Source organism: Chelonia mydas, chromosome 12 (assembly GCF_015237465.2).
Source record: "Chelonia mydas isolate rCheMyd1 chromosome 12, rCheMyd1.pri.v2, whole genome shotgun sequence".
Lineage (NCBI taxonomy): Eukaryota > Metazoa > Chordata > Testudines > Cheloniidae > Chelonia > Chelonia mydas.
The window spans coordinates 39,117,066-39,129,876 of record NC_051252.2 but is presented as its reverse complement, the minus strand read 5'-3'; the positions used below and the strand labels follow the sequence as shown (position 1 = coordinate 39,129,876).

General features: G+C 60.4%; 1 protein-coding gene across 3 annotated transcripts in view; it reads right to left on the bottom strand.

The window, feature by feature from the left end:
* CPNE7 (copine 7) overlaps nt 1-12,554 on the bottom strand; it is a 37,109-nt gene extending 24,555 nt beyond the window's left edge. The window contains exons 1-2 of one of the 3 annotated variants that reach the window (XM_043526397.1): nt 12,411-12,554; nt 7,895-8,152 (exon numbers count right to left, since the gene is read on the bottom strand). In XM_043526397.1, the coding sequence (XP_043382332.1) occupies nt 7,895-8,152; nt 12,411-12,554 (402 nt within the window). Of the gene's footprint in view, nt 1-7,894; nt 9,159-12,410 lie in introns of those variants that run through there. The other 2 variants (XM_037878122.2, XM_037878123.2) reach the window with 2 other exon arrangements.
* Nucleotides 12,555-12,811: the final 257 nt, after the last annotated feature.

Here is a 12,811-nt window from a genome sequence, read left to right as displayed (position 1 = left end):
TGCAGTGCTCCTGCTGCAGCCTGTCACACACAGCTGGGGTGAAAACAATCAACACCCCATGGACCAGGGAAAAACCTTAAAATGAAGGGAAGCAGGTGTCGGTGACAAAGGAGCCCAACACGACCCGAACCAGGGGAGACAAGGCCACCGATGGAAACACACCCAAATGAGGAGGCCTCCCAGAGCTTCCTGGGAAGCTTAGACAAATTTCTCTCCACGCTGGCCCCAGGAAGGGCTCCCTCAGCGGGCTGCCTGGGGCCAGTGTGGAATGGGGCTGGGCTGACTGGCAAGGGAAGGTGGCACAGGCACGTGGGTGCTGCAGTGCTCAGAGCTGAGCGCAGACCCTCTGCCCTCACCCGGGCTGGGGGCCGTGCTGCTGCGACACAATCACCGGACGGCGCCGGCTCCCAGCCCTGACTCCACACAGTGGGACTGCGCTCAGGCCCACCCCCGGCCCTTTTGTTTGCAGCTCTTTCCTGACTATGCTTCAGAGGCCGAATTTGGCTGGGGAAGCAATGGAGCATGAGCCCTTGGTAGCCAGGCTCTACCCCATATCCCCATGGTGCAAAGGTCTGGCCTGACATTGCAGAATGGCAGGTTCCTCTGAGCTACGGGCCCCAGAGGAAGTTGCTTCTTCCAGCGGGTGCTCTTTCAAGGCGAGGAGCAGGTGGGGCGGAGTCCAGAGTAAACACAACTCACGTTCTAACAGAAAACACGGTGGGCTCAACTGGGACAGGAAACAGGTCCCAACCGTACCAGAGCTTGAGCGAGTAATTCCAGATGGCTGGCCACAGGGCAAGCCCAGGCCCCCGCAATTGAGATGATATTGCTGCAGAGGACCGTGTGCCGTAATGCTACACAGCACGTGGCTGGAAATGCTCCACAGGGCCCACCTGGGTACTGAGAAGCATCAGAGTGGAGCTGGAGACGTCCCGTTCTGGCCAGGTGTGAATGCTGCCACGGGAGGGAAAGTACCCAAAGGTGGCATCGGCAATCAATACATGATGCAGAAAGCACGAAAGCCACCGAAACCACATGACATTCCGGCTTGTCCTTGGCCCAAGGTTGGAGCGGATCTGTGGGAATTCAATGGAAAGGATCGTCTCTTATCCAGGGACACCGCTCACGGTGCTCATTGAGCTGTGGCAATGGGATCATGGTGAAAATCACTCCGGGTGGACAAAGAGCAGTGACAATTCACGAGGGGCTTCTCTCAGCAACCCTCTGAGCTCTCAGTCCAAGCGCTCTGCGTGGAGCCCACACTGAGCCCAGGCAAGGGGGTTAGCAGAAAAGTCAGTCCGGATAACAAAGCCCTGGCAAACTCAAGCTGAGCCATTGTTAGAATATTGCAACACACCGCGCCGCGCTTCATTGCGAGCGCCAGTCCCCGGGCTCACGGCTAGTAGGACAAAACCCTGAGTGCCAACGGATGTTTTTCCTAATATCAAACCTCAGCCTCCCTTGTTGCAGATTAAGCCCATCACTTCTTGTCCGGCCTTCAGTGGACACAGAGAACAACTGACCCCGTCCTCTTTAGAGCAGCCCCTCACCGATTTGAGGACTTACCAGGTCCCCGCTCAGTTTTCTTTTCTCAGAACTAAACATCCAAGGTGTTTTAACCCCACCCCACAGGTCAGGGTTTCTAAACCTTTTCTCGTTTTTGTTGCTCTCCTCTGGATTCTTCCGAATTTCTCCACATTTTCCTAAAGAGCAGCGCCCAGGACTGGACACAGTACCCCAGCTGGGGCCTCACCAGGCCAAGTCGAGCAGGACAATGACCTCCCGTGTCTTACACACAACATGACTGTTAACACACCCCGAATTATATTGGCCTTTTTTGCAGCTGCGTCACATTGTCGACTCAGATTCAATGTGTGATCCGCTCTAACCCCCAGATCCCTTTTCAGCAACACCACCACCTCGCCAGTTATTCCCCAGTTCGTACCTGTACATTTGCTTTTCCTTCCTAAGTGCAGTGCTTTGCGCTTCTCTTTATTGCATTTCGTCTTGTTGGTTTCGGACCAAGTCTCCAATGTGTCAAGGTGATTTTGAATTCTAATCCCGCCCTCCAAAGTGCTTGCACTTCCTCCCAGCTTGGTGTCATCTGCACACTGTATAAGTACACTCTCCACTCCATTATCCAAGTTATCAGTGAAAGTATTAAATAGTGCTGGACACGGGACTGACCCCTGCAGGATCCACTCCCAGTTCGATAGTGAGCCATTGATAACTACTCTTTGAGTGCGATCTTTCAACTACTTGCGCATCCACCTTCTTGTAATTTCCTCTAGCGCACATTTCCCTTGTTTCCTTGTGAAAATGTCACACAGAACGGGGTCAGACATCACATCGACTGTCACATCCCCCACATCCGTAGGTCAGTAACCCTGGCAACGAAGGAAATCAGGTTGCTTTGGCATGATCTGTTCTGGACAAATCTATGATGGTTATTCTTTATAATCCTGTTATCCTCCAGGTGCTTCCACATTGATTGCTTAATAATTTGTTCCAGTATCGTTCCAGGTGCCAAGATTAGGTTGACCAGTCTATAATACTTCAGGTCCTTTTTGTTCCCCTTTCTAAAGCTAGGTGCTATGTTTGCCCTTCTCCTGTCCTCTGGGACCTTACCCATCCTCCATGAGTCCTCGTAGATAATTGGTAATGGTTCTCAGATTGCTTCAGCTAGTTCCTTAAGTATCCTAAGGTGAATTTCATCAGACCCTGCCAACTTGAATACATCTAACTTATCTAAATATTCATTAACCTGTTCTTTCCCTATTTCGGTTTGTGTTCCTTCTCCCTTGTTCTTAATATTAATTAGGTTGAATATCTGGTCACCATTAACCTTTTTAGTGAAGACTGAAGCAAAATAGGCAGTAAGTACCACAGACTGCTTGATGTCATCAGTTATTAGCTCTCCTTCCCCGCTAAGAAGAGGACCTCCGCTTTCCTTTGTCTTTCTCTTGCTCCTACAGCATTTAAAGAAATGCTTCCTATTGCATTTTATGTCCCTTGCTAGGTGTAACTCATTTTGCGCCTTAGCCTTTCTGATTGTTGTCCCTACATGCGGGTGCTGTTCTTTTGTGCTGCTCCTTAGCAATTTGTCCATGTTTCCGCTTTTTGTAGGATCCTTTTTTGCTTTTCAGGTCATTCAGGAGCTCCTGATTCAGCCATTCTGGCCTCTGACTAGTCTTCCTGTCTTTCCTTTGCATCAGGATAGTTTGAAGCTGTGCCTCTAATATTGTTTATTGATATATTAATAATAATAATTAATAATAATATATTAATATAGTTTGAAGCTGTGCCTCCTTGAGAAACTGCCAGCTCTCCTGATCTCCTATATTCCTTAGATATTCTCCCGTGGGACCTCACCTACCAGTTCTCTGAGTTGGTTGAAGTGCGCTTTTTTGAAGTCCATTGTCCTTCTACTGCTCTCACACCTTCCTTTCCTGAGAATCATAAAAACGATCATTTCATGGTCATTTTCACCCAAATTGCATTCAGCTTTCAGATTCACAGCCAACTCCCCCTGTTGGTCAGACTCAATCCTAAAATGGCTGCACCGGGTTACTTCCTCCATGTGCTGGAACAAAAAGTTGTGCCCACTATATTCCAAGAACTTACTGGACATTGTGTGCTTTGTACGACTTTTCCAACTGCGAACACCAAACCAACTGTTTGAGCCAAAGGCAATTAATCATGAAGTAGTGACAGAAGAGCTAATACCAGGAAACTAGCACAAAAGAAACATTACAATGAGAATGTCCAACTGTTATCAGATTCAAATTTCAGATTCAACATTCAGATTTCAAAACAGAAAGAGGTCAGCAATCTGCCAAGGTGACAACTCTAACATCTGTCCTGTGTTATACCCACGGTGATGGCTCCGCCCCCCCCGTCCCACGCCATACCCACGGTGATGGCTCCGCCCTCCCGTCCCACGCCGTACCCATGGTGACGGCTCCGCCCCCCCATCCCACGCCGTACCCATGGTGACGGCTGTACCACCTGGCTCACGTCACAACCAGGTCTGAGGTGAGTCGTAGCGGAGGAACAGAAGCCTCCTGGACCAAGCCCGGGAGGACAGGGCACGCACGCCCATCCCATCCCAGACAACGCCAAACACCAGAAGCAGCACATAGGGGCTCTGGGGGGGCAGAGCCCCCTGGCCTGCCCATCTCAGTGCAGCAGAAGGAGGAGGACTAGACGTGGCTGTGTGCTCCAGGAGCCATGGAGCCCATCGGTGGTGGTTGCAGACGATGTCCTGCGCGCGTACGCTGGCCTGGCGGGCTCTGGCTGCATGGTCTATCAGCTGGCCAGGTTCGTTGTGGGGGGAGGGGCTTTTTTAGCCAACTTCGTATTTTATTGGCCCTTGATTTACCAGGTGAAGGCGGGGCCCCGCGGGGGTGTAATGGCAATCCCTGAAGCCAGGAGGCGCCAGCCCAGCTGTGTGATGGGGTGACCCTGCGCCGTGCCACGGGTCGGGGGGTGGGATACACAGGCCAGTCTCTCCCCAGGGCTGCTGTCGGGCCCTGGCTCCAGAGGGGAGTGGCAGGGGCGGCGGGGAGCAGCGGGGCTCCGGGGGCAGGGGTGTTGGCTGGAGCCCGAGTCCCTGTGTACAGCAGGAAGGGCTCGGTGTGCGTTTTCTCATGCGCTGAGCCATGCTGGCAGAAGGAACGGCGCGGCCTCCCACACACCAACCCCCTGCCAGCTCTGAGTCAATAGAACAACTTCCTGGGGAAGGCACCCTGCCAGGACAGCGCCAGCCCCAGAGCCCGGGTCCCAGATCAACCCTGGGGAGCGCAGAATGGGCTCCAGGGAGCAGCACCGCCCCTGCCATCACCTCCAGGCACTGAGAGCCACAGACCCGCTGCCTCCCTCGCCCGCCGAGAGAACTCGGCCGGGGCAGGGCCTCTGCAAAGCCCCAACCAGCGCCTCGCGCCAGCAGGGAGCCCACAGCTCCAGCCTGGCCACGCCATGGCACCAACCTGACCCTCTCAGGGTCAGCACCAGTCCCAGCAACACTGCCACCCGCCCCATGGTCATGGAGAAGGTGGGAAGGGGGGTCTGCAGGTACCGGGCTCAGCACAGCTCCCTCCCTGGCCAGCACTGGGCTGTGGCCTATGGGCAGCAGGGTGTGCATGGCACCTTGCATCCCCAGCTGCCTCAGTGCCCCCTGGCACCACAGTCCCCCATCTCCTGCTGGTGGCAGCCCCAGGAGCAGGAGCAGTCTGGGTTATTTCCAGCACAGATTGCAACGGGCCCTGGTGGGGATGGAGACCCGGTTGCGATGCTGTGGGGCCTGGGTGATATTTCCTCGGCTAAAGTGATTGTGTCCCCTGTGTACTGTTTGCACAAACAACCCCCTAGGGCTGGGGTCTGGGAGTCCAGCGATGGGTGCACCCCAGCAGGGCTCACTGCAGGTGTCTGACAACAGCCGGACCCCGCGGACAGGCCCAGGCATCCACCACAGAGGGAGTTTTGCCCCTTTACAATGTGAGTAAGGAGCTCTCAATGTGGCCCAAGGGGTCAGCTGGGGCAAAAGGGGGACAATGGGACCCAGGTGAATCAACTGCAAAGTCCCCAGGCTCAGACACTGTCCTTGTGGTGACGCCCCCAGAATCCATCGCTCACATTCACCCAGTGTCACATGTTAGGCAATTAATACTCATTAATTAGCATCTCCATTAGCCCTAGCAGCTCCATGGTGAGGCAGGGTGGTGGAGCTATCCCAGTATGACCGATGTGGAAACTGAGGCAGAGAGAGAGGATGGGACCTACAGGGTCATGCATCGATTGTTTAGGCCACAGGGCTCATTAGCCTCATCCAGGCGGACCCTGCATGGCACAGGCTGCCGGCCTCAGAGCTGGGAGCTGAACCCGGGTCGGCCCCCTGCCTCCCAGTCTCTGCTCGCTCTGCCAGGCAGGGGTGAGCGCAGGCAGGCTGGGTCCCCCGCGTGCCCGCACCCCCTGCCACGAGAGATGGCAGAAAAGCCTCAGTGCTGCTAAAACCAGTCCCCCCGCAGAGCGACGGGGCAGGCGTGTGACCAAAGCCAGCCTAAGCGGGGCTCAAGGGCCGGGGTTAGTAGGGTCATGGGAGCGGGAGGGCCTGCCTGACGCTCCTTTCCCTCCCTCTTCAACCAGACTCAGAAAGCGGCAATGCCTTGCGCCCGGGGCAGGAGCCTGTGAGCCAGGGCTCCTGGTTCTGCCACTGACTGCGGGCAAGGCCCTGACCCTCTCTATGCCTCTGTTTCCCTCTCTGCATCCCCTGCCTTGGGGGGCTGTGAGCCTTGAGGAGCTCATGCTGACAAGGCCCTGGGCTGAATGGCTGAGCAGGGCTCTCGCCGCTTGCCACAGCCTGCCCATGGGACCCAGTGTGTGTGACTCAGCCCCTGCCCGGGCGCTGGGGCGGGACTCGCTCCTCGGTGTGGGCAGGGCTGACATGAGGACGTCCCCTCAGATGAGGGACCAGGGAGCGGCACCAGGCTGGGGCCTCTGCAATCACAGCGGGCCTCTGGCGAAGCGGTGGTGCAGTCCCTAACAGGGATCACCGGCTAGTTAACCACCCCCTGGTCCCAGTGCACTTGGGGGTGGGGGAGCTTGGACATGCCCCCCCTCCACACCCGGACACACTGGCTCAGCAGCAGCTCAGCGCCGCCTGCCCCAGCTCCCAGGGAATCAGCCGTGAGAACCAGCTCTGGGAATCTGGCCTTTTTCTGACGGCAGTCAGCAATTCCCTGATCACACCTGCAATCAGGGTCAAGTAGGGTGACCAGATGTCCCTATTTTATAGGGACAGTCCTGATATTTGGGGCATGTTCTTCTATAGGCACCTATTACCCCCACCCCCTGTCCCGATTTTTCACACTTGCTGTCTGGTCACCCTCGGGCCAAGCTGCTGAGTAAATCCCAGGGACAATTCCCAGCACGCACAGATGTGAAATTCCAGCTCGGCGTGTTGTGCCCGGACCCGGTGGACACACGGGATCGTTCCCGGCTCCGGACAGGATGAGCGCAACTCTCTGGATCAGGCCCCCAGGAGCAGGTCCAAATGGACGTGCCATGAAAGTGCCCCTGTGGTGACTCCGAACCCAGGACCGTGACCCCCATCGGCAGGGAATGGCCATGAAAAGAGCACCCAGGGGAAGCTGTTCTCAGCACAAACATCCCCCCAGCTCTGCTTCCAAGGCTGCGGGGGGGGGAGGGGGCAGCAATGGGAAAGGAAAACTCCCCCTGCGCCCATGCGGTTCCGCCACTTCGGATGCTCAAACCCAGCTGTTTGTGTTCATAGAGCGCAGGAGGAATTCAAAGCAACCCTGCAAGTGCCTGGAAACGTGAGGGTTTGCACAAGGCTTGGGGGGTGGAGGGGGGCCCACAGGTCACTCACACCCGTGCGGAGCGTCTACACTGGGCGTTTGCAGCAGTGCAGCAATGTCATGGGGAGAAGCCCTGTGCGGGTGCCGCCCGCAGGGCAGGGATCCTGACTCTGGCTTAGCCCCTCTGGGCCCCACCCCGAATGGATCCAGAACACCGGGTGTTACAAAATGTTCCAAGGCCACAAAAGCGACTGGGGGGAGAGGGGAAAGGGGCTGCTCAAATGTGGAATTCGCAGCCGCAAACAAGCACGTTTTCATCCAGACCTGCCTCCCCGAACATTGATGAAAATTCCTGTTCAGCGTTTGGGGAGAAGTCCCTTGGCCCAGCCCTGACTAGAGCCCCCCGGGGCACGTGCTGAGCCCTGTTCCCCTGGCTGTCCCGTGCTGCCCCCGGCCCATGGGCACGCCCAGCAGTGTAAGCATCATGCATGCGGCCAGGCCAATACAAACACCAAGAGGCCCCCCTCCTGCCCGCACCCAGCCCCGTGCTGGCCGCACCCCCTGCGCCTCCCACCTACCTCCATCCACTGGCCCTGGGACTGCATGAGCAGCACCACACAGGGGTCCGACTTGTTGAGCGTGTCCCGGTCGAGCAGGTGTTTGCAGCTGACCCGCAGCTCTACTTTGGAGACGCAGGTGGCCGAGACCACCCCCAGGGAGGACTGGGATGCCAGGTCCGGGATCTCGTTCATCCCGGCGGAGGGCGGGATGGGCGGGGTCCTTGCTCGGAGGAGTCGGTGGTGGGACGGACAGGCAGAAGAATGTGGCTTTAAGATCTGGACTTGCAGGCAAAGGGTGTCCGGGGCTGTGATGGGTGGAGACCGGAGGCAGAGGCAGCCCTGGGAAGAGTTATGGGACGGGGGCTCGTTCCAGCCAGGCAGCAGCAAGCTCAGAGGAGTGCAGCCTCTCAGGGGTGGCCGTCAGGGAACCTCCCGTTAGACAAGGCCTGGGCGTCGGGCTGGGCACCGAGCCCTCTGGCAGAGAAGGAGCTCAGGTGAGGAGGGGCCAGCTGCCAGCACAGCCCCTGTTAGCAGGTGGCTTCTGATTTGTTCCTCACTGTCTCTGGAGTCTCTGAAACCTGCACCTCATGACTGTGACCTGCAGGAGGCGCTGCCACCTCCAGAGCCCGTCGCCAGCCAGCTGCTGAAGGACGCCCGTCAGGTTTCTTTCCCCCGCGGATGCTGACGAGCGAGAGTGTGGTGTTCTTCCCCTCCAGGCGGCGCCTGCAGGCTGCTGGATCCCACAGCCCTGCTCAGCACTGGCCCCGGCTGACCCGGGGGCACCGACTGCAGCGCGTGGGCCCCCCCTGCCACCTCTCCCGGCTTTGAGTAGCTGCGTGTCCTGGCAGACGGTGGTCCCGCTTCACGCTCCTATCGCCTCTGCCCGGCCCTCGGCTGCCGTGGCCAGCGGGGAAGGCTAAGCCGCTGCTGTCGTCGCGGGGAGGAAGCCGAGAGAGACGCAGGCTGGGAGGTCGATGGGCTCGGCTGCAAAGTCAACAGCTAAATGGAACCCCCCAAAACCGTCTCGAGTGGGCCGCGAGGCTGGCGTCAGCAGCAGACAGCCTGGCCAAGGGGGCCGCCGGAGGAGACCCGGACGTTCTGAGGAAAGATGAATTGTCCAGGGGCGTCTGGGCCTAGGAGTGGGAGGGTGGAGGAGGGACCCGCTGTTTGGCCTGGGTCAGTGTCTCTTGTTGGATGGCTCGATGAGCACTGGGTACCCCGGGGTTCTCCGTCCCCGTTCCTTGCGGGGGGACAGGCGCTGGGGGTCACTCAGCGGGGTCACCTGCAGGGTCCAAGAGCACAGACGGGTTGGAGAAAGGCCAGGGCCCCTGGGAGGGGAGATGATCTCTAAGCACAGCCCCCCTTCCCCCATGCACACTCCGGGAGCGGGAGGAAGGGACCATCGGCACAGGGGAGGGAAGGATCTGAACGGAAAGGAGAGAACCCTGCACCCAGCCCCCTCCGGGATCTGCCTTCCCCTCTCCCCCCAGCCAGCACCACGTGACCGTGGCACGCCAGCCTCTCCTGGCAGGGGCAGGGCGGCACAGCTCAGCACAGATGCCCCAGAAGAGAAGGGAGGGGGCAGGCTGTGTGAGTGCCAGTGAGATGCTGATGGCAGGGATTCAAATCCACCCTGCTGAACAACAAGGAGCAGGAGCTGGCGTGTGACAGCTCCCCCCGGCAGGCCGCCCACGTGGGAGCCACGTGCCGGACCCCCCTCCACCAAGCCCTCGGGCGGAGCAACCCAGCCCGGGCCACCCGCCAGGGAGCCGCAGGACGGGCCGGTTCTGCCTGGGGCTCCTCGCCCCGTTCTGCCCAGGCCAGAGAATCCACCACTGCCTAGCCAGCCAAAGAGCACGGACCTCCCAGGGCACCCCGCACCCCCAGGGGCTCCCTAACACACAGTCCACCCCGCCGAGCGGCGAAACCCAGGGTGTTGCTAGGCGAGCCCAGGAAGCTCTCGTCCCTCCCCGCACATTGCCATGAGACTCGGCTGGGGGAACGGCTGGCACGGCTCTTCTGGGTGCTGAGATCGCCGAGGGCACCTTGGAAAGATGCCCCCCGGAGCACGGACGCCCAGGCCTTGAACTCGGCGACGCCTGGATTAAAATCCCGGCACACATCCCACGAGACAAGGAGCCCTGTCTCCTGGGGAAACGCAGCTCCCTCCCGAAATCACCACAGAACTGATCACCACAGTCTCTGCCCAAGGGGGGCCCAGGGCTGGGACATCAGGAGGCTGCGGGGCAGGCGTGAGGGGCACTGGCAGGGCTGTGGGGGCAGGGTTGGAGTAGCAGGGGGCTGCGGGTCGGGAGTGAGGGGCGTTGACAGAGCTGTGTGGGGAGTCCAGGGCTGGGATGGGGGGCGGTGCTGCAGGTTGGCCTGGGTCGAGTTGCCCGGGGTCTGCATGTACCTCCCCGATGAAGGAAGCCTGGAGCCTTCCAGCCTCTTTCCCAGAGCAGGCACTTGGGTGAGCAGAGGGCGAGCGGGCGCAGGAGCCCCAGCTCAGGGAAACCAGCTCTCCAGCTGGGCAGGAGCCATTCCCCGCGGCGAAGCGGAGCACTCAGAGGGGAGGAGGCAGGAGAGGTCCCTGGCCAGGGCCTTGCGTGCGTGGGGAGGGACAGAGAAGGTGTGATGCGGGCGGGGGGAGAACAGCGGGTGGGGATGAGCCACTTGGGGCCACAGTGACTGGCCCTGGCTCCAGCCCGCCCGTGCTGGGCGCCGGGGAACACCAGGCAGCTGGCTGGAGCCAGAGGGACACGCGGCGCCCACTTCGTGGGTTCCAGGGGCCACAACCTGCCCCTGGGAGGTGCTCCTGGGGACCACGGTCCCTGCTCGTTCTCCGGGTTAGTCCTTGCTCCCTGGAGGGGCTGTGGGAACCTTCGGGAGGCCGGAGTCCCCCGGGGCCAGGGCCAGCACAGACTTTGCCAGAGTCCGGGACGCGAGGCGAATGCTCTGTGCAGCCAGGGCTCCCAGGCCAGGTCCCGGGGCGGTTCCTGCAGGGCCCAGCAGCTGGGAGCCAGGGGGAGTGTGGGGGAGAGGGGCTGGGATGAGCAGGATACTGACCGATGGCAGAGAGCTGCAGCAGGAGGGCACCTGCCTCCCCGCCCCTGCGTATGCCCCTTCTTACCGCCCCTCCCCTGGGGACAGTGCCCCTGCCCTTCCCCGGGTAACCCAGCCAGTGCTGGGGGTGAGATCCCTTTCCTTCCCTCCCCACCTCCGCCGCACGATGGCGTCAGTCAGACTCACCCCCGGCCACGCTGCTGCCAGGGGAAGCCACATTGGGAGTGGGGACCCTTCAGATCAAAGTGTCCAGCTCGGCCAAGCCCCTGCTCCCTTCAGACCCACCCCCCACGCCTCCTCATGTAACCACCGCGGTCCCGCTCCGCCCCACACGCCTCCTCATGTAACCACCGGGGGTCCCGCTCCCTCCCCCGCCGCCCCGTATACCCACCAGGGTCCTGCTCCCCGCCCCCACGCCTCCCCATGTAACCACCGGGGTCCCGCTCCCCCCCGCATGCCTCCTCATGTAACCACCGGGGTCCAGCTCCCTCCCCCGCCTCCCCATGTACCCACCAGGGTCCCGCCCCCGCCCCCACCCCACCCCGTGTACCCACCAGGTCCCGCTCTCCTCCCCACCCCACCCCGTGTACCCACCAGGTCCCGCTCCCCCCCCCATGCCTCCCCATGTAACCACCGGGTCCCACTCCCCCCCACACACCTCCCCGTGTATCTGGGGGATGCCCCAGGAATGGGCTGTGCCCTGGGCTCAGCAGGACCTTGGCCGAGGGCTTTGCTACCCGCGGCCATTCCCAGGTTGACCCGGCAGAGCCCAGTGGGCTGCACGGACCGGGCTCTCCAGGGGCAGACCTGGCTGTGGCTCCACACTGCTCCATCGCCCTTTCAGGGGTTGCCAAAGTGCCCCTCAGCCTGGCGCCCAGCCCAGCCCCCCATGCAGACTCCACTGGAGTCGGGATCTGAAGGGGTTTCGCTGGCCCTTGTCGGTGCCCAGCTGGCACAAGAGGATGCGCTCGGCATTTCCCCCTTGCTCACTGGGGAAATGTGAGTGAGGGGGACCCTGCAGGGCAGGGAGAGGCAAAGGGTCTCTTCCAGCCCCAAGCACCCTGCCCTTGGCACCCAGCAGCAGTCGGTGGCTTTCACGCCATTGTGGGGGGGAGGTGGGTACGTATGGCACCTTCCCGGGCACACACGCTCGCTCACTCCTGCACACAGTTAGTTTGGGCTCGGACCCAGAGCGGTGCCATGCCGCGTGGCGCCCGTCATTCACAGATTCGCCAAGTCGGAGGCTGTGGCTCTTTGTGCCAAGGGCAGCTGCTGCCAAAGTTCGTTGGGAAAGTTCTGTGGGCAGCTGCCCATTGCCCTGGCACACGGCATTTGCCAAAGCCCTGGGAGCCTCCCCCTGCCAGCTGCACCTGCCCGGCAACTCCCTGACTCCTTCGCAGCCCCGCTTGCAGCCGGGGATCCCTGTGTCCCAGCCCCCTGTTCTGCGCTCCCCGCCCCCCCGCTCACCTGCTTGCCGGCCCCAGCGTGCCAGCCTCACTTCTCTCTGCGCTGCCTCCCGCACCCAGCGAGCGCTCACACCAGGAGCATCCTCTGCCAGCCTGAGCCACCGCGCTGCCTGCCACCTCCACAGCCGCTGACTCAAGCTGCAGTTCATGAGTAAAACCCTAAGAGGGAGACTAGTAGCAGCTTTTAACTGCTTCGCTGCCAGCCCCAGCGCTGCGCTGCCAGGCTCAGAGCAGAACTCAGCTCTGCAGAGCGGCCGGCCAAAGAACATTTCCATCAGCTGGATGGATCCCAGCCACCGGGACCTGATCAATGCACCCTCGGGGACTTGAGGACCTTGCGGACGCAATCACAGAACTGTCAGCAGTTACCTTTGAGGACTCCCAGTCGACAGGCGAGGGCCCAGAG